The 22,494-nt window shown below is 36.1% G+C and overlaps 1 protein-coding gene across 1 annotated transcript; it reads left to right on the forward strand.

The window, feature by feature from the left end:
* The first annotated feature begins 10,826 nt into the window (after positions 1 to 10,826).
* Positions 10,827 to 21,580, forward strand: NTS (neurotensin). The gene is made up of 4 exons (XM_060023874.1): positions 10,827 to 10,963; positions 12,725 to 12,786; positions 18,494 to 18,718; positions 20,974 to 21,580. Exons 1-4 carry the CDS (start codon positions 10,891 to 10,893, stop codon positions 21,124 to 21,126), a joined length of 513 nt encoding a protein of 170 aa, XP_059879857.1. The 5' UTR covers positions 10,827 to 10,890; the 3' UTR covers positions 21,127 to 21,580.
* The last annotated feature ends 914 nt before the right edge of the window (positions 21,581 to 22,494 follow it).

Here is a 22,494-nt window from a genome sequence, read left to right on the forward strand (position 1 = left end):
AAATTAAGTGTTTACCTGTGATGTCACAGAAATTTGCTGGGGATGTGTATGAGAAAATTTTCTGGTATGAAGGAAACAATCTTCATCTTTATTGGGTTTTGAATAACACAAGTTCAAACTTTTGTCAAAACTCATCAACCTTTACATTTAGGATCTATGCCTTTCACTGTATGTAAACTATACCTCAATTAAAAACAAGCCACAGGGCTTCCCTGGTGGTGCAGTGGTTGAGAGTCCTCCTGCCGATGCAGGGGACACGGGTTCGTGCCCCGGTCCGGGAAGATCCCACATGCCGCGGAGTGGCTGGGACCGTGAGCCATGGCCGCTGAGCCTGCGTGTCCAGAGCCTGTGCTCCGCAATGGGAGAGGCCACAACAGTGAGAGGCCCGCGTACCACAAAAAAAAAATAAGCCACAGGAGGACAAAAGTTATATATTGGACTACCATTAAAACAAAAGAGGGAAAGAACTGGAATGATTTTTAAAAGATTAAAATACGTGAATACAAAGTAGAAAGTCAGGAGAAATAATAAATGAAGGGCTTCCCTAGTGGCGCAGTGGTTAAGAATCTGCCTGCCGATGCAGGGGACATGGGTTCAAGCCCTGGTCCGGGAAGATCCCACATGCCGCGAAGCAACTAAGTCCGTGGGCCACAACTACTGAGCCCACATGCCACAACTACTGAAGTCCACACTCCTAGAGCCGTGTTCCACAGCAAGAGAAGCCACTGCGAGAAGCCCACACACTGCAACGAAGAGTAGCCCCCACTTGCTTCAACCAGAGAAAAGCCCGCGCACAGCAACAAAGACCCAACACAACCAAAAACAATAAATAAATAAAATAAAATAATAAAATAAATAAATTTATAAAAAAAGAATAAATGGAAAGAGTGTGTGTAACTTATAATCAGATGCACAAGTTAAGATTTATTGAGTATGTATTACATACACATTTTGTGATATATGCATACCATCTTTTAGATAGCAATTATTTTTATTTTATAGATGATGATAGAGACCAGAGAATTAAAGTCTAAAGCCACAGGTAGAAAGTTATCAGAATAAGACTTATACCAGCGATTAGCAGAATGGTGGATCTTGAGGCTGAGTTCAGTACATAGACATTTCATTTTGTCCGCTTGGTATTGCAAAAGAGAAAATTGAAGTAAATATTTGCATTTAAAGATTGTGACATTTCCATAAAAAATCTGAATTTCTGGAAAATACTGAAAATTGGAAGATTTGCCATGTTGGGCCTATGTTCCCACATGCAGAAAAATCATCTGAAGCTCAGTGTCAAGCAGATGGTCCCCTTAAACAGGACTTAAATAGGACATGTTACCTGCTTGTCTCTGTAAGTGTTTGAGTATGGATACCTAATTGATGACCACGTTTATCTGAATTCAGGTCCAGAGAAGACATAGGAAAAAAGGTGATATTGCACAGTGAAGGGGGGACAAAAGATCATATGAGTAAGGAGTCTATGATTTAGGAGCTAAGGGATTTGTGTTTACTAAAACATAGCAACAAAACCTGATAATGCCCAAAGCAAGATATTATATAAGAGAAAAAGACAAAAAGCAGAGACCTGTCCAAAAGGAAAGTCCATTTTATAGTGACTAATACCCATTGGATGTTTTCCAGCTTGTTGTGGGGATGCTATGCTGTAATAGAGAGACTCACAGAAGATAAATTAATTTCTCAAAATTGCTTGACTGATACTGAAGAATTACCTTCCTCTGGGATAAGAAGTGAGGTTAGACTCTGAGCACTCAGAACCAATGTGATTAAGAGCAGGAAGGTGGAGGAAATTTGTAACCCCCTTAGAGTATCTAGGTCTGTGTTCCCTCCTGTAAAATTAAAGCATAATATAAGACTGGTTTTTCCATAACGGACCTTTTCAGTTCCGACATTCTTTGGCTTCATGAATTAGGATGACATTGAAATATGGCCTAGTACCCAAACAGTGCTTGTCTGGTATTTTTATTCTATACATACTAGTGCCTCCACCCAGAGTACAAAGTGGGAAGGGTTCTTCTTTTCAGATCACTCACTACAACTCTCCACGGGTTGCAACCTCAATTAACTTCTTGATTCCTCTTTCATACTTTCTAATTTACTACCCCCGTTAAAACAATTCAATGCACCCAGATCCATTTAGGTTCTACATAGCCCTTATAATAAGGAGTCTGAGGGTTTTTTTTAAGTTTATTCATTTGTTTAATATGTGTAGCACACCTAAACCTGGAAAGGGAGGAAAACAAGGATAAGTTGTTGAATTAGAATCAACTTGAAAATAGAGTCCAATCTGACTTTTTACTAAATGTACTTTTAGGTTAAAAATATTAGCCTGTTCTTTATTTGGCATAGTATTTTCTACAGCATGTTAACACAAGATTTGTTTTTGACTTGTGCTTGGATCCGGTATTAATATTACAAAGATTAGCTGTTGCTTTAGAAATGAAAGCTGTTCAGTCCTATCTAAGCTCTACTTAATAAGTCCCCTTATCCTTATTTAAACTCTCTATGGCTTTATTATTTTTTTAACCAACACAATGAGAATGATATCATTCTGCAAATCCTGCTTCATAGTATGCTATGTTACATGAAATCAAGTTAATCTGGCACGTTGCCTGTCATAGAGTAGGGTTTCAATAAATTAATTTCAAGTTTAATCTTTAGATTGCTCTGAGGCCTGTGGTATTGGTTACGGTGGATGTTTCTAGACTCAGAATGCTATATTGTTGACTCTAGTCCTCTGCCTCTAACAACTTGCCCCTCCTTATTCTTTCTGTACACATTGGCTCACCACGTTGGAAACATCAACACAGTGCCTGTAGGACCACCATACTCCCACTCTTCCTTAATGATAACTTACAAAATGTCAATTGCAGTCAAAAATACCATTCAAGACTCTCTTGAAAGGAAGCATTCTCTTATACCATTTGGCTAAAAATCTCTCCAGAAGAGATTTACTTCCTGTGTTTCATTGTTCACAGTTTGGAGAATGAAAATGTCTTTGTGAGAGGTGAAGGAGAAATAGCCACCCTAAAACTATCAGGGAAGGGTGCTTAGAATTTCCCTAGTTCATTAATTCATCCAGTTAACAATATTTACTGAGTCCTTACTATGGAGAAGCATTGTTTTGTGTTCTGAGAATATAAGAAATAAGACCAAAAAACAAAAACATTCCTGCTTTTATTCACAAAAGACAAAAATAAGTGGACAAATAAAGACTATAGAGATTGAATGAAGTAGCAGTGGGATAGGTTTTAAAATAGACAGTTATATCAGTCAACCATTGCCACAAAAATGCTGCATAACAAACTACCCTAAAACTCAGTTACTTAAGACAAATAACTTAATTCTCTTCATATATCTGTGAGTTAGCCAGGGTGATTCTGCCTTCAGCTCAGGAAGCTCTGCTTCACACTGCAGTTTTGCAAGTTGGCTAGTTCGACTGTGCTTCACGTTTCTTCTCATTTGGGGACCACCCAGGAAACGTCCTTCTTCTGGCAATGGCAGAAGAGGAAGAGGGCGAGCCAGAAGCTGCAAACTCATATCGAGTCTTTGTTTTCCTTATGTCTGCCAACATCCCATTAGCTAAAGCAAGCCTCATGGCCAAAATCATGATCAAGAGTGGGGAAGTATATTCTACCCACTCTGGGGAGAGGCAGGGGATGAGTATTTGCTGAACAATAATGTAATTACAACATTCATTGACGATCTCTAAGGAGAAAGGTTGGCATGTTTAGGAAAAAGCCAGAAGACCAGTATGCTTGAAACAGACAGAAGGGGAGAGTGGTAGGATATGACAGCTGAGAGGGAGGCAGAGGCCCCCTCAGGGTAATATAGGCCACAGTCAGGAATTTGTTCTAAGTACAATAGGAAACCTTTAGGGGTTTTACATAGAGAGTAGTAAGAATTGATTTACATTAAAAAACAAAAAACTTCTCTGTGTGGTGACTACATTGAAAGGGACCGAGTCTGCTGGTAAGTATACTATTCACGTTACTCTTGCTGCAGCTCAAGCGGGTGATGATGGCTTAGACCTGCATGGTGATAGTAGGATGATGGCTTGGACCTGGATGGTGATAATGGAGTAAGGAAAAGTACTTGGGCTTGGAATCAATTTTGGTGGCAGACCTGCACCCTAGGGAGTTTCCACCCTTGGAAGTGGTAGGGGAGAGGGAAAAAAGTTGTAAACGGCTGCCAGCTATCTGATCTGTGCAACCCAGTGAATGATGGTGCTAGTAACTGAAATGGGGAGCACTAGGGGAAGATGAGATTTTTAGAAAAGTGTTGGAAGGAATCAAAGGTTTTATTATGGGTGCTTGGGGCCGCACCATGACCACCAGAGGAAACCCTGTCGCTCTGGAAACAGGAGCAAGCCCTGCTGAAGGCCCTTGTTGTGGACCTGGACATGGAGTGGTGGCAGCGGGACCCGCCTTCTCGGGCCGGCAGAGGGTCAGGGGCGTGGACACGTCCTTTGTGAAGGGCGACAGTGTCAACACCTGTGCGTCCCTGATGGTGCTCAGCTACCCTGAGCTTGAGGTCCTTCAGTAAGCCCCCTTCATCCTGCAGAACAAGGAGTCGCGCACCCTCTTATTTGTCTTTACCATGCTGGGATGGAACTGACCAGAATATAAGCTCCACGATGGGTGGTAGGGACCATGCTGTCTTGCCCACTGGTTGTAGCCTTGGCACCTAGTACCATGCGGGGCTCACAGAAGACCCTCGAAGAGACACACAAATGAATGAGCAGTGTACCCACGATTCCTTTGGAGTCAACGACTCAGGGAGCATTGGCTAAAGAAGAGCTTGAGAAGGAACCTCTGCAGCTTCGGCGTTTCCCCCTCCCTGCTCCTCTGCTGGCTCCCAAAGCTGCCATCCTCCTGCCTCAGTGTCTTTGCGCTTTGCTCAGAAGACCCTTTAGTCCAAATTCAGCAGAAATGTATCGATACCCAACTTACAGTTTGGTGAGGAATAAATGAGATCATGCGGAAAGCAATTTAGCATAACAGGGCTGGGGTAAGCCCTCAATTAAGCCACTGTTAATTCTGAGGATGACTTCTTGCTTTTCAAGACACAATTCACTTGTTCCCATCACTCTGTACCTTTCTCTAGCAGCAGAATTAACCACCCCTTCATCTCTGTCCTAGGCCTCTTTCTTAAGTGTGTGCTATTCCAGTACCTCTCACACTGTATTAAAGTTACTGGTTTAGGAGATACTTGCAGATCTTATGACCTATGTATGATTGGAGCAATCTCTCTATTGCAATAGTCCTCCTACCTTCCTTGCAATAATTGTTTTGAATAAAGTCTCTCCTTACCTCAAATAAAAAAAAGTTTTATTTTGGACAGTAAGGTTACCTAATGATCCTCCAAGTAGAGCTGCTGCGGATGTGATTGGATATGCAATCTGAGTAGTCAGAGATGAAAATTGAGGGGTTACTAGGGAATAGATAGGATCCACAGCCATAAGATTTAACAAGATCAGCAGGGAAAGAATCTAAATTGAAAAAATAATAAGACCAAGGACCAAGACTAATAATATAAACCGTTATGTTCCAAGTTCAGCATCTGATATCTTCTTCGGATAAGGAAAAAATACAGTATTTCACTGAATCTGCTTCTGGTAAATGGTAGCTCAAGTACATTTGTTCTATTTTGTGTATTACAGGTGGTACAGAAATTTTCTTAGATTTTGTAACAACAAAAAAAAAAAGCAGAAGCTTTTCTTTAAAAAAAAACTCATTTTTTACTCTAAATAGTTACACTCTAATTTGTAAAACTAAGAAAAATAAAAGTTGAAACTTGTTAAGGACTTCTCCTGTAATGCTTTCATTTTGGTCTTACTCAAAAAGGAGGCTTAGAAGGACAATTACTTGAGCAATACACATAGCGGTGAGTGATTTCATGGACATATCGATATTTTTCTTTGACATGAGAAACAAGATTATAAGTGAGATCAGCAGTACCTACAATATCCTTAGTTAAATATGGCAACCCGTTAACATGTGAATCCCAGGCAAAGCTTGTGTTATAATTGGAGTTTAAGTTGCAAAATATGCTTTGACTACAGAAATCCATCATCAATTTTTCCGAATTAATTACCTATACAGATGCGAGAGCAGAGACAGGAAGAGCCAAAGGGAAATGAGCTGGGAATTTATAGAGATTATGGGCAAAGCATGATTACACATAGATTGGAAAATTGGACATTTGGTTTACATTTACCTAACTCTCCAAGCACAGGATTATATGCATTTTGTGTGTAAGATAGTATATGTGGGTGTGGGTCTGTGCATGCATATAACTGTCTGTATGTCTAGAAAATGGACCTTAATTGAACAGAAAAATCAATTGAGTTTACAAAGAGATTGGCATCATTGTTTGTTCAGATGAATCACAGTCACAGTTCCAAACCAGAGACTCATTTAGAGGAATGGATTAAATGTGCAAGTTATCCTAAGCACTCAACTGGTGAACGCACATGATCCCAGGGTGCTTTCTTAAATATCTTTAATGTTGACTTCCCCAGTCAGGGAGGAAAAGAATGAGTAGAGCAAAGTCTCAGAAAACTGACTTAAAGTCTCATATCAAATATTAAGATTATGATAACAAAAGAGTTTTTAGTAATTGAAATTAAAGTAGAGATGTGGCTGAAAGGAATGTTACAAATGGAAACATGGAAAAACAAGTCAGAAATTTTAAATAATCAGCTTTTCAATTCAACCTAGTGAATATGTATTGAGCACTTACATTCTGTAAGCCTTGGAAGAAGAGGATATACAACGATGTGTGAGCATCCTTTCCTTCTAGAAGTTTACAGATGTAGGGGAGGAAAAATAATTTTCCCTCTGCCTTTCTAGGTTCTTGGTTGAGACCACACCACCATTGCCACCATAGTAACTGATTAACAGTTGAAAACAGAGTTTAGGGTTTCCCTGGTGGTGCAGTGGTTAAGAATCTGCCTGCCAATGCAGGGGACACGGGTTCGAGCCCTTGTCTGGGAAGATCCCACATGCTGTGGAGCAACTAAGCCCGTGAGCCACAACTACTGAGCCCACATGCCACAAATACTGAAGCTCACGCATCTAGAGCCCGTGCTCCGCAACAAGAGGCGCCATCGCAATGAGAAGCCTGTGCACCGCGACAAAGAGTAGCCCCTGCTCGCCACCACTAGAGAAAGCCCATGTACAGCAACGAAGACCCAACGCAGCCAAAAATAAAAACAAACAAAAAACAGAAGTTTAATACCAGGTACCCTTCCTGTATCCATGGGAGATACCCAGGAAAACTGAGTGGTTCCCCAAAATGGTCCAACCCACCACCTTAAACACCATCTTTAGCTAAAGACAAAAGAAAGATTTGGGGGAGGGGCTTGGGGAAGGCCTGTTAATGGGAGATGATCAGGCAAAGCACAGTAAACCAGGATATGATTGTTACAGAGTCCGAGCCTTCTCCACTGAGGTGAGTTTTCAGAGATTTAGTCATCCTTCTCTTCCAGGTGTAGTATAGTGAGGGAGATACCCTTTCAAACAGAGATTCCCCTTATTAACGTACAGGTCCCTTATAAAAGGGTAACTTCTACTCTGTTTTCAGAGCTTCTCTTGCCTTGGCTGTGTCTTAAAAATAACCAGCTCAAGTAATCAATATGCCAAAGAGGCATAATTTGGGGTGGCACATTCTGCTCCCCTTCAGTTTACCACAAACGGCTAGCAGAAACTGGGAAGAGTAGAAGTAGATTAAACTTTTAGGATTCAAACTTGGAAAGGTTCACCTTGAATAGGCCTAAAATAGAATCTTTTAAAAATTAAAGATAAGTCAGAAAGTGAGAGACAGAGCGGTCAAAGGGAAGAAGGAGGGCAGATTCCAGATGGTAGAAACACCACAGGGTAAGTTTTGGGGATTACGGTATAAAAAGATGGGCGCGTCCAGGAAGCTGTATATAAATGGGATGATGAAGCCTCCAAAGGTACAGGAAGAAATCATCTGAAACTGAAGACACGCTATTTATCAAATAGTTTTTGAACTTTCTCATCTCCAAATTAAATGTTTACAGACCACTCTTTCTAATTGCCAATCTTTCAGGCATCTCTGTTGATATTTTTAAGTAATTAGCTAGCAAAAGTCTGATTTAAGTCACAGTAGAAGCTCAGAAATCTACCTACAGTAGAAATGTAACCTACAGGTACCCAGATAAACCTATTTAGATAGATAAAAAGATAAAACCTATTCAGAGTTAGCTGCTTCATGGTGACCGCAAGCTAGAAGGCCAACACGTGAAGGTTGTCCAAGGGTAATGTTCAAACTCTTCATTAGTATTTTAAGAGCTAAATAAAAATTAGAAGGATTTTAGGCATAAAGGCTTTAGAATAAAGATATTTCACCCATCTCCATAGAAAGGTGCCTGAAATCCTGCATAAAAGGCATCATTGAAGTACTTCCTGAAATACGTTTAAAGGCAAATATCCACACATAACTTACTGTCTCTTAAAACAAATTGTTTGATTGGCTTTTCTATAGCTTGAAGGCATTGGAGCTGAAAAGCAAAGGTGTAACAGATGTTTTTAAAAATACCATTTAGAGGTCAAATAAAGTTTATCTATATCATAATTTTACCATAAAAGTTATACATCTTCTTTTTCTCCCAAAAGAAAAAGTAGTGTATAGCATCTATCTGATTTTCAATTATTTGACATTTGCTAACACATTTCCCCCAATTCTTTCAGGCTTATCATTTCTACATTGACAGCTAATGAAGTGATATATTTAAAACAACATGAATTCCCACTATTAATTCTCCCCCTTTCTTTCTAATTAATTAAGAATAAATTTTGTCAACATTTCCCTGAGCTTCATGTATGAAAGAAGTCAGTTGAGAAAAATAGGACTCACACTTTCTTTTTACCATTAGGCTGCTATCACACATTTTAAAAGATTGTTCTTTGTATTTGCATGTCAAAAGCTCATAAAACAACTAATTTAAATATCATGCAAAGAATATATAATTTCTTGACTTCTTCATTAAAGTGGCTTTGAAAGGATTCTGTCACAAAGATGCTCTGATCATGAGAAGAAAGCATAATGCTCAGAATTCTGATGTGATCAGTCAAGTGAAAATAAAAATCCTTTTAAACATCTATTGCGCCCCCTAGTGGCATAAAGGCAAAAATCGAGTACATATTTCAAATTTCTTTGCCGATTAATTACCCTTTACATATAAAACTTTCCTCAAGTGAGTTGTGTTCAATGCTGTGTCGTATGTAAGTCTGTAAAACAAACTAAAAGAAGTAAAAAATATCAGCCATTGTTAAATTCCTAAACATTAAGTTACATGAATGACTCCTTGCTATTTTAAATTATTATTACATGTTTGGAATTAGTCCCTCTTCTTAGATGTAGGATAAAATGGAGAAGTCAATTCCGTAGACATATACCATATGATATAAATCAACTCTCTGTAGAAATCAATCCAGACTTCTTTTCTCGATTGTTACTATCTGGTTGATATGTTTAAGAAGTGAACAAGTCTCAGACACATTTACCTTCAAATATCCACATTTTTAACAGCACCGTCTTTTCCAGTCATGCCATGTATCCTGAAATACTTAATGCAAGAAGAAAACTTCACTCCAAAAGACATTTTGAGCCATTTTCTTCTGAGAACCCGGGAGAGGGAATGAGTGTCATTGTAACTCATGAAATATGTGAAGATGCGGTCTTAAGAATGCGACTGGTGGACGGTGGTTATTTAAGATTATCTCCGTTCCAGAAGTACAGTCTCATCTTTATCACTATCACAGGGGAAGAAATCTGATACAATGGCGAAAACCAGTGAAAAGGGGATTATAGACTGAATAGGATGGGGCAGCAAGAATGAATCTAAAGGAGCAGAGCGATGCAGACAGAAAACGAGGAAAGTATCGGAAAACAGCAATCAGTGATACAATAATACATATTTCTGCCTGCTAACAAATATATTATAGTTGGGTTTTGTAAACATGAAATTGTCTTTCTAAGACACTCAACCATAAATCAGCATACATAATTCAGTCAACCTTTCAGTTACTTAAAATTGACTTTTCAATTTGTTAGGAAATAATACCCTATTGCTTAGAGCTACTAGTCTCTTTTCTTAAAATTGATTCTCTCTCCTTTCTCTAAATTCTTTTGTTTAACCCAATATTATAACTGATTTTCTGCTTATCTTCCACTTGCTTTCTTTTTCTAGCATGTATTGTCTAAGACCTTATCAGTCCTGAAACCACAAAACACTTGTTCAAAAGTATGGGTTATCAGAAAAGAATCCTGACTCTTTAAGAACTTCCAAACCTAAAGAATTACTGATTTTAGGCATTCATCCTGGAGATTTTGATTATATTAGAAATAACAGATCTCATGCTTCACAAAATCAAAATGACAACTTCTTAGAGTCAGAGAATAAGAGGCAATGGGGAAAGAATGGTACTGGAAGTTCTTTTCCAGTATGCTCTGTATGGAATTGCTTTTGAATGACTCCTGTGTGCCGGAAATCTGGAGCAGCAGTGTCAATTAGGGAAGATGTCGCTGTTACTGGAGGTTCAGAAGTGGGGGAGAGGTGGGGGGGGGGACAAAGAAGAAAGGGAGGAGGAAGTGGGGAGTGGAGGGGAGGGATGGAAATGAAGGGCACATCCTGAAGAGATAATCCCTGTATACTCATGACATCATCCCCTGCATATATATATATATATATATACATATATATATATACATAGGGAATGGTCAAAGCATCTTTCATAGTTCAGTCACTCCCAAACTCAGCTGGAGGCAAGAGGAAGCACTAGAGAGCCCCCTTCAGCCTGTCTCTGACGTTTATGGACTGGGCTTGCTAGAAGGCTCAAGAAGATGATGGCAGGAATGAAAATCCAACTGGTGTGCATGATACTCCTGGCTTTCAGCTCCTGGAGTCTGTGCTCAGGTAAGCTCAGCTGCATTTCACAACTCCCTGAAGTGATTTCTTTTTCCATTTTTACTGTGTGTTGCCACTTAACGTTAATGTATCTAGGGAGAAGAGTTTCTCCCTTATTCTGGATTTCCTTTTTAGTGATAGAAGCTGGATACTTTCTTTCTCTGTTTTATGATTACAAGAACTGAAAGATTTCTTTTTCCTTTTTAAATCTGCAAGGTAATAAAAGGGATTTCAATGAAACACTTCATGTTCCCCTTTGCAATGTAACCACTAGAAAAAAAAAACATGTGAAACAAATCAAGCTGGTCACTTCTCTAATGAGAAGTACAGGAGTGGTGACTGTCAAAGTGCAAACCCATAATTAAAACTGATTGCATTTGAAATGTTTTATCTCTTCCTCATTCAGTCTCTTAGGACATGGTGGCTTCTCCCTCTCAAATATTATTTTCTTAATTGTGTGTATGTTAAGATAACAAAGTGAAAATTGATGTTTAATGAATAAATGAATAAAGCATTATTTGTAGAAAATTATTTCTAGAAAAATACACAAAATACCAAGCTCTTTTAAGAATACATTTTATATAACTTTTCTGTGTGACAAATAGATGTATTATTAATTTAACTATTTTTTTGCATGTCATTTAAGTTGATACAGAATGTAACTGGAAAATTTTATATTGATAAAAATTATTTCCCTGTAGAGTATTTTGCATGTGATAATTAAGATGAAACCATACTTTGTCAAATATCTATCAATAGCTCACCTTGAAAATAAGATTTAAACTTAAAAGAGTAATATGAAATATTATAGTGATTGCCATATGCTCTAATTAATGTTGGAAAATAATTGAATGATCACATCAAGGTGGAAAAAAAAACAAGGGATAAATGCAGCAAAAATATTTAGCCTGTTTTATACTGTTATATCATAAATATGACACTGAAATGTTTAATTCAAACTCCTGCTATGATTTTATGAATTAACTCAGTATAGTGTTCTATAACTTTATTTCTATTACCCTATAGTAATTTCTAAATTTTTCTTCTCTGTGAAATATTCATTATTGGAAACTGGAAAGAATATTCTAAAAAAACATCAGAAATCCATTTTCCACACTCTTGTACATGTATTGATGGACAACTCCACTTTTGCTTAAACAATTTCCTTAATAGCCTGTGAAAAAATTGCTAAGTACATGTGATTCTAAATCCTTGTTTAAAGTAGAGAAACAAATCTTTCAAAGTGTGTTTTGTAAAATAGCATCTCAAATTAAACAAATCTCAGTGTCTTTCTTATTCTAAAATTATCAGCAAGCAATTTCCTTTGTTTTTATCTTGAAAAAATGTCTTATACATACCTTTTCATTATGTTGTTTTTAAAATATCAATACATATATATTCTGTATATGTAAACTATTTCCAGTAAAAATTATCCAGCGTTTTTGATTAAATCTTTATTTTATCATATAATCAGGTTTTTTTTTTAAATAATGAGATTCAGTGATTAAACAACTCCAAATCATCAATAGCTCTCCTGGCATAAAATCCTGTGTTTATTTTCTTAAAAGTGCTTCTATTATTCTATTCTGTTAGCCTAAAGTAAAACTATAATTGTTTTTTTCCAAATGTTATTCTAAGGAGAATGAATACATAGCAAAGACAATAAACTTCTAAGACAAAGTTTTTGAGGCTAATCTTAAATCTCTAGGTTATAATATAATTACATGATACGTGATTATACAGTAAACATGTGGTTTTGATTTTACTCAGATTCAGAAGAGGAAATGAAAGCGTTAGAAGCAGATTTATTGACCAATATGCATACATCAAAGGTAACTTTTTCTTTTTTTTTAAACCAAGGACTGAAAAACATATGAACTCTCATTATAAACATGGTGTCCTTTTCCTATAGTAATAACTTCCCATTGAGACTGAAAAGTTCATTGGGAGGCATTTCCTTTATGGGGAAACTTTTCCTTAAGTTCAAAGGACTTAAGGGTGTTGATGTGACAGGGAAAGAAGCTGTATTGATACTGTATAGTGTATCAATCACTATACTGCAAATTTAATTAAGTAGTCACATATTATTTATATGGACATGCAAATGTATTTTTAAAACTCCTCTTTCCATTCCAGTCATATTGTGTATGATGAAAGGTATATTGGCCTCAAGATAAATACATAAATGAAAATTAAGTGATATTTTTGCCTTTCTTGTACTATTGGGGAGAATGAAGTGGAGTTCCTAAATTAAGAATTAAAGTTCACGAAACCCATGAAAGAAATATGGTAGAGAGTAAAGAGCAATAGACTGGCAAACAGAAGCCTTGAGATCTAATCCCACAGCTGTGACTTATGAACTATTTGATCTTAAGCAAGGGGATTAGTTAACATTGCTTGCCTTTGTTTCCTTATTTTTAAACGTTGGGGTTGGAGTTTATGATCTCCTAGACATTTACATTAAGTCCACACCTGGATTTAAATTCTCCTCATAACAGAAGTGTTATTGGTACCTGCTTATTGTTTTTATTGAATCAGGTGAAACTTTGTACTGGACCTTATTATTCCTCTCTTGGGGTCTTGAAAGCAAGGTTTTTAGATTCCAGCCTGTACCTAGGAATAAAACTCAATTAGAATATACCCAATTACCACACTACCACACAATCTTGATTTACCCGGAGTGAGTTAATCAGTGTGTATCTAAATGTAGAGTTGGAGAACAGGGTTCCCAACCAAAAGATGTTTCTCAAAGAAGAACATATCTTGAGGTGAGGCAGTCACCCGGTGCAATCACTGTTGTAATGCTGAGGATTCCACAGGCGCTGTGGGAAGAAAGTAAATGCTCAGGACTCCTCCTGCCTCTTCCCTAATTGGATGAGCATGTTCCAGGTGCAACAACCCCTAGCATAGAAGTAGAATTGTGTTCAATAGTGGGTGTGAAGGGGTAATAGCCATTTCTGTGTTTGTATGAGAATGTGGGTCACTGTTATCTCAGAGCTAACAAAGACGTTTTCTACTATGGTCCTTAAAAGGCATTTGGGGAAAATTTAAGTACCTATATATTTCCACAATTGCCCAGATCTACAAAAGTTGAACACATTGAAACCAAATTCTACCATAATTTGGTGGGTTTCCTATCAAGAATGATCAAATTTCATTTAGTCATTAAAACTCAGTGAACAAATACATTTAACCTTAAGATAATGGATCCTTTGTTTAATACTCAATCAGAATAGCAATGGCTATAATCGCTTCAACTCATAAATAGGAAGACAAGTGAAGTTAATAGTCTGTTTTGAAAAATGGAACAGATTAGTATGCCTTAGTGTCTTGGTAGAGATTTTACCTCTATGATTTCAAGTTTATGTAGACAAATAAAGGTCCTAAATAATCTCCAAAATGTGATATGGTGTGGGGATTGCCAGCTACTTTGCAAAAATGTGGGAGTAGAGGTTATGATTCCTTCCCTGACCAAGATGCTGCAAGGGAAAAACAATTTCAGTATATGAAGTGGTTTAGTTTTATTCTTAAGAGAAATACGTAGCCAAAGTATAGACAGAATAACATATACCGCTCTCATTCAGTCATGGGATATATCTCTAAAACAGATCATGGAAGAAAAATTGAATCCCATTGCCTCCTTTTTTACTTGAAATAAGTAAAATACAGACTATGATGAGGAAGCACCCAGAAGCATAATTATCCCAATTTTGCTGCTAGGATGGGAACATAAAGCTCATTTCTTATTTTTTATAAAACTACTATCACTTATTTCTCTGTGATTCAATTAGTTTTTGGTGTGTGTAGTGTTCTATGCAAATGAAAAATCTAAACTTTTGACCATTTTAACCAATATACTGTATCTAAAATTTTGAAAGAATAGTATTTGTTATTGGTATAACTCCATTATTAAAAGCTTCAGAAAGCTTCAGTTTTCTTCTTTCCACTCTAAAGGTAATTTCAATTTTTAAAGTAAAACTATTTAGACATTGAAATACTAATGTAGAAATACTCTTAAGCAAGAGAAGGCCAAGAGAGATTCCAAAGCTTGAAGAGAAGGGGAAGATAAAGAAATTAGTTCTCACAATACAATTCTCTTTATTACCAGTGGTAGTGCTTTGGTATAGTTTTATTAAGAAAGAGAACTTTGAAGAAAAGAATATGTTTTCTTTAGGCTCTCAAAAAGCTGCTGGAATGATGTAATTTTCTGTGATCAAATTCAATGCCTTGAATACAGTAAGAGTTTAATAAATATTTATGTACTAACAATAAGAATCTAGGATTTATTACTAGCCCTTACCTTTTGTATTCAGCTGTAAGAACTTCAGGGCTCCACCACAGATGACTTTATTTTTACTTAGGTGAAATACTTGAATTCACCATGAATTCACCAATTCACCAGTTCAAATGCTTGTAATACATTTGATTTCAGTGTATTATAGATAGTGACCACTAGTAATATAGATTAGGTCCCATTTAATTAAGGAAACCAAAATTTGACCAGGATCTTATTCAGTATTAGGAGTTTAATCAAATAATGCTAAGTAAGAACCACAAATATTCTTGTTTTCCTCATTTTAAAAGCAAGAGAAGACAATATTCTAAATTTCTTATCTATAGGCTTAGGTCTATTATAGACATTTACGTAAAATAATTTAATAAATAAGAATGTTTATTGTTAAAGAAAAATATTCATGACACTTGTTAAAGGTAGCAAGGAAGACTTTATTCAAGAGGAACTATGGTTTTGCAAAGATCTGGCTTAACTCCAAGCACAACAAGGACAAGTGTGGACTTACAGCCAAGGAACAGGGTTGGGGTGGATCATTGTATGGAAAATTACTAAGGAAACTCTAAATCTAGGAGAATTCTTGTTAGACAACTCAATAGAATCCTAGGATGATCAAGTATCAATGGTGGGGCATTTTTGCTAACTTGACTCAGAAGGATTCTTGCTAAAACTGGACTAAGTAGACCAAGGACAGAGCCCAAGGTTGGGACTTCGTCAAGAAGAGGGCTCAGAGGATCCTAACTCAGATTTCATCAAAGACAGAGTCTTTGTCATTTTCTTGAGTGAACTATTTAAACCTTATAAGAAATGTTCTTAAATACATGTCTATTTAGACATCCTATGGTCAAAAGTGCCCTCTCTGCGGTGCTTCCAAAGTATGACAGGGGCTAAGGTGATATTAAATAGTATACTAGTGAGTGATGCAGTGACTGTTTTAACTGGCAGAAGAGAACAAAATGCTTTACTCAGTTTCCTCATCCAAAAAAATAATCAGACAACACAAGTCCTGACAGATACTTTATGAATAAAGCATTATATGGTCAATTAGTTTGGGGAGCATTGGATATTATGTTAGCACCGTTGAAACGTTACAATGAATATTTGCAAGTAAAAAGCTCAAGAAGCCTTTAAATTTCCTTTAAACTTCCTTTAAACTCAAGTTTTCCAATTCTCTTGACAGTGGAACTCCTTTTTAAAAACAGTGAGTACAGAGCTAGTGTTCTAAGGAAAACACTCAATCAGATGATCTCTAAAGAGCTTTCCGAATGTAAAATTGTACTATCCCATTAATTGACAAGACATAAGGTGTTGCTGCCACACAGTGGAGCATGCTGCCTCTAAGTTTCCCATAGCAGAAAAATTCAAGAACAGGCTGATAATCACATTCGAGGGGCATAGTTGAATGTATTTCCAAACTGTTTGAAAACATTATAGTGAATATTTTTGTACTCACAGATTTGCGTGTCCCTAAGGTAAAGTCTTAATCAAAGGGTATGCACATTTACAATTTTTATACATATTGCCAAAACACCTTTCAAGAAATTATACCAATATATACTCAGACCAACAAATATTTAGAAGAGAAAGTGTCTGTTTCTCCATATCCTCATAAGTACATCAAGTGTACTTATACTTTTTAGGGTCTTCTGATCTGATAGTAGCCAAGTTGAACATCATTCCACATATTTCTGTTGCATATTTCTTCTTTGATAGCGATTCTGTGACTTGTCTGCTCATATTATTTATCTGAGGTTGAACACTTTTTAAGTGTTTTTTTGTTCTTGTTTTGTTTTGTTTGTTTGTTTTTTAATTGGGGCATTCACCAGTTTCTTTTGGAAGAGCTCCACCTCTGTTAGGTATATTAACATTTTGTGGCAGCTTTTACAGTATGTCTTGCTTTTGATTTTAGTTCAGGCTGTTAATTTTTGAGAGATAATTTACACATTTATGTATTATAAATTATCTTTTCCTTTATGGATTCTGGTTTGGATATTTGCTTAACAATATTTTTCCAAATTTATAAAATAAATTCTATATATTTACATATTTTTATTTTTACTCATATTTAACCCATCTGGATATTGTTAGACTATAATATGCCAATAAAAGTTATAACTAGATCTAAATCCAGATTTCCCCATAGCCAACTGTCCCAAGGACTTCAAATGCAAACTTTGCTATAACGCTCTTCAATCATATTTACTTGGATCAAATTTTGGACATTATATTCTCTTTTGTTGAGTTTTATATTTATGCTTGTTCTATTAATTCACTCTTTGATTACTGCAGCTTTAAGATACATTTTAATATCTGGTAGAGTAAGTCCTTCCTCATTACCTTTTTATTTTTCTAAGTCTTCTTAGTTCTCACATATTCATACTTCCAAATTAACTTCATAATTGTTTTGGTACACTCCTTCCTCTAAACTTCCAGTCTTCCCATATTTTCCAAATTGGAACTTTGATTTGGAATTGCATTGCATTTGGAGAATAATTCACAGAGAATTGACACCAATAAAATTGATACTAATATTTTTGAATCTTCTCATCACAGCTTTGTGGTCATTCAAAAAAGCTTTTTTTATGTTCTTTAGAAAAAATTTATGCTTTTCTTCATCTATGCCCTTTGAGATGCTTGTTAAGTTTTATAAGTTATTTCACACTTAGTTTCTCCAAAAATTGGCAAATGAGAAAGTTGTTAATTATGGTAATAATGGTTTCAGACAAGATCTTATTAGAAAAGGATATTTTAGAAAATATTATAATTTTCAAATAAATAAATTGATCATCTGTGATGCTACCTGTGACAACTATTAATGTGTCGAATAGATTCGTGGTCTCACACTACTGTAATTATCCAAATCTATTAGTATCACCTTGGCCGCTGTTCCATTAGATACTAAACTGAAGTGTAATAAGGAGAGAGTGATATTTTTAATATTTTCACCTGTGATATATACATATATATTTATGTATTTCTACTTACTGTAATTTCTATTTTCTTTCTTGCTTTGCTCATGTATGTGTGTGTTTATGTGTATTAACTTTATTGCATTTGGCAAATAGAGGATATGAAGTATCGACACTATTCAACTTTGTGATATGAAGTTACTAATTAATAACAGTGTTTTTATTTGGCTAGACTAACAATTAGGTCTTAAAAGGTAATGGCTTAGCACAATAGAAATTGATTTCTAACTCTTACAGCACAAATTTTAATTGCATTAACTATTTCTTTCTACATTTCAGATCAGTAAAGCAAGTGTTCCCTCTTGGAAAATGAGCCTGCTGAATGTGTGCAGTCTTATAAATAACCAGAACAGCCAAGCCGAGGAAACAGGAGAGTTTCCTGAGGAGGAGCTTATTACAAGGAGGAAATTTCCAACTACCTTAGATGGCTTTAGCTTGGAAGCAATGCTGACAATATACCAGCTCCGAAAAATCTGTCACAGCAGGGCCTTTCAACACTGGGAGGTAAACAAAAACAAAATACGAATATGATTGTGGTTATACTAGTTAACTCTCATTTGTACTGATTTTTTTAATCCTGATCGTTATCATAACAGGAAGACTTACAAATATTAAGGAAGAATAAACCATGTGTTGAGGTTAACATTCCTTCAGATCTTCAAAGTATCCTGCAAATATTTGGAGTTTAGCAAAATATCTTTTCTTTGGTCTTAAAAGGGGGATCTGTCTTAGGGCAGATTTGGTACATATGCTTTTATTGTGGATGGCATGGTTAGGCAGTTTTTGGTGGTGGTGGTGGCATGCCTAAGAAATTTAGGAAACTCAAAATGTTTTCTTAGAAACACATAAGTCATGTGTGTTTATTTATAAACAAACACAGAACACAAAAGGTTCCAGTTTTATTTGAATATAATAGGCAAATAAAACCAGAATGATAAGGATGTATGCATATTTCTATTTTAATTGAATGTGTGGATTGTGGATTTCAATCATCCTTAGAAGCTAAACGAGGTCCACTATGGCTAGTACAGCCCAATTTCATTATCCAGAACTACCACAAAGGACTGGATGAATCGGTTCTATGAAATACTACACTGGTGACTCACCACCTTTGGTTTGGAAATTTTTGGAAAAGAAAAGAGAAACGAAAATTCTTTAAGAAAAAATAAGAAGAAAATTTTAAAATTTTCCTGACAAGGGAAATATTTCTTTCAGATTAACCCCTAAGAGAAATTTACTTCATGTTTCATATTCTGGGCTTATACAAACACTGGGGATCTGAGGGTCTGAGGATGCCTTTCCTGCTAATATAACTATCTCTATAATACACTGTCCCAGAGATACCCTGTGGAAAAGAGGAAGTGAAATGCAGAACTTCTAGTGTTTATTCTAACTTGTAAACAAAATGATATTTTCCAGATTAAAAAAAAAAAATCTAGTTTTAATTTTTCTTGCTGGACTGTTTATCCCTTAATTCCAATTCCAGCTAAATGATTTTCTCTTTAAAATATTACATCAATAAAACTTGAAAAATACTAATTTTAACATAGGGAAATATCAATTATGTGCTGTTTATCCAGGGAAAAAAAAACCCTCAATAAACTATAATACAGACAAATCAGGTGCACATAAGATTAAAACTTTTGCTATTTTAAATGTTGTTGAGTGATTTAAAATAAAATGATGGTATTATTCAGAGTGTAGTACAATTACAGACTATGTGCACAGAGAAACAAAAGATTAAGAAACTAGATTGTCTGACAGTAGCTGTTTTTCCTTCTATGAAATTGAACAGCTGTGGGTTGAAATAAAGTACTTGTGACGATTCAATGCATGCGGGTTATGATTAAAAACTTACTCTCCTGTCAGTATTAGTTATAGTCACCCCAAAGTTTAGAAGATATTCACAGATATGAATACAGTTCTTACCTTGAGCGTTGATTTTAAAAAAAATTTTGTGTAAATCGTGTGCAAAACTCTGGAAAGAGTTCCTAAATATTTTTTGCCAGTGGAACATTTGAATCAGAACAGTACTATCAGAAAAAGTGTTTGGAACTAATTTTAGAATGCAGCATATTTGATGAGGTATTAGACAAGATTCTACATAGAGATTAACTCCCTTGAGTTTTTGAATGTGAACTTGCTTTTAATGATTAACTATTAAACCGCACAATCTAAAGATCTTTACCATTTAAACAGAGCTTTCACATATGTTAATTTCTACAACAGCTGAACAAGTAAGCAGAACAAGCATTCCTCTCTCTTTGAGCAATAGATCTTTAGAATGGCTTTCAAGTCAAATCAGTAATTAACTTAATTGAATATAAAATTCTATTGACCTTTGAGGCCAAACGTGGTTTACTAGATTCAAAACTTTGTATTTGTTGTGATTTATGATATATTTCCATCTTTTGGTCTACCATAAATTAAAGAAAAATACTCAAAATTATATTAAGTGTGTTCCTTCATTTGGAGGTATTAATATATGGCCTTGACAAATATAGAAAGCAAATTTTAAAGGCTGGCCTGATGAACTAAGAGCACAGAACAGAGAATCAGAAAAATCATGTTCTCATCCTGTCTCAGCCACTTGATAGCCACCTGTTCTTGGGCAAAACATTTAATTGTTGTGAACCGCATACATCTCATCCACATATATCTTACCGTCTGAATAGCAAATGAGATAAAAGGTAGACAAATACTCTGAAATGGAAGACTTTATGCATGTATGTTTCATTCATATTCGGTCTATCTTGCAGTTGATTCAGGAAGAGGTTCTTGATACTGGAAATGACAGAAATGAAAAGGAAGAAGTTATAAAGAGAAAAATTCCTTACATTCTGAAACGGCAGCTGTATGAGAATAAACCCAGAAGACCCTACATACTCAAAAGAGGTTCTTACTACTACTGAGAGGATATTTTATTTACATGTGATTGTGATTTACCATCCTTTAATTAAATATCAAATTATATTTGTGTGGAAATATGACAACACAATTATTTTGTCTCTGCTACAATTGTGGTTTATTAGATATGATTTTTCTGCATTAATATAAATTGGACTAAGTGTTTTCAAATAAATCTAGGTCTTGAGCATGATGTGTTGTGTATAACTGGAGTAGATATGAATTAAGTCATATGTAGAACGTTTTGTCATTTTGCAAAGCACTTAATGGGTTGTTGAAACAGTCAAAATGTTTGACATTCTAAACCAAATTATAAGAGATTAGAACAGAGTCTTATGGCAAAGTCTAGCTTACATGTCATTAACCCCAAACAAAATAATAGCACCTGTTTTATTATCTGACTGAATGTTTTATCGAATTAAAAGAAATACGTGCTCTCTTCTAAGACTTACTCATGAATCTCTCAGATATGGGGAAGGTAATAGTAGTAAAATAGGACCATCTTCAAAGAATGTTTAATGAATTATTGTTAATTCTGCTTATCTTAATGAATGATCTTCAACTGAATTTGTTTTTCTGTTAAATAAACTTAATAGCTAACAAAAAAAACAACAAGCCATCAGAACCATGTTTCTTTGCAGATTTACTATCATTAGAAGAGTTACCCTTTATTGACATTTTTCCCTCACATCCAGTAAATGATAGCTTTATTTTTAACCTCACTGAGGAATTTATGTGACTAATATTTTTCCCACTTAGGAGACCATTTCTGAGGCAAAAGGCATATTTGAAATAACTCCTCATGAATTTCCTTAAACACTGTACTTACAGTCTCATAAGCCCTCACAGCCCTTACACCCCACCATGAGCAGTGGCCTCCTAGACTCCTGCTCTGACAGGGGGCCTAGGAGGACCTCTCTTTACAGGTTGCATCCTAGTCCCATAGTCATCTATGAAGGAAGATATCAGGATTTGACTTATTCTAGAATTAAGGAGTTTTGAGAACTCTATGGCCTTTAGATGAGATCGCCCCCTCCCCCAGGCTAAACCCCACTTGGTAGGATTTAAGTGTAGCTCACCAATCTCTGAGTTTTTCTGATAAAACCATGACTTCTCACAACTACCTCCCTACCATCTTTTATAGTCCTAACAGCTTCAACATTAAATAGTGCTCAAGGGCTTCCCTGGTGGCGCAGTGGTTGGGAGTCCGCCTGCCGATGCAGGGGACGCGGGTTCGTGCCCCGGTCTGGGAAGATCCCACGTGCCGCGAAGCGGCTGGGCCCGTGAGCCATGGCTGCTGAGCCTGCGTGTCCAGAGCCTGTGCTCCGCGGCGGGAGAGGCCACGGCAGTGAGAGGCCCACATATCGCAAAAA

Source organism: Delphinus delphis, chromosome 11 (genome assembly GCF_949987515.2).
Source record: "Delphinus delphis chromosome 11, mDelDel1.2, whole genome shotgun sequence".
Lineage (NCBI taxonomy): Eukaryota > Metazoa > Chordata > Mammalia > Artiodactyla > Delphinidae > Delphinus > Delphinus delphis.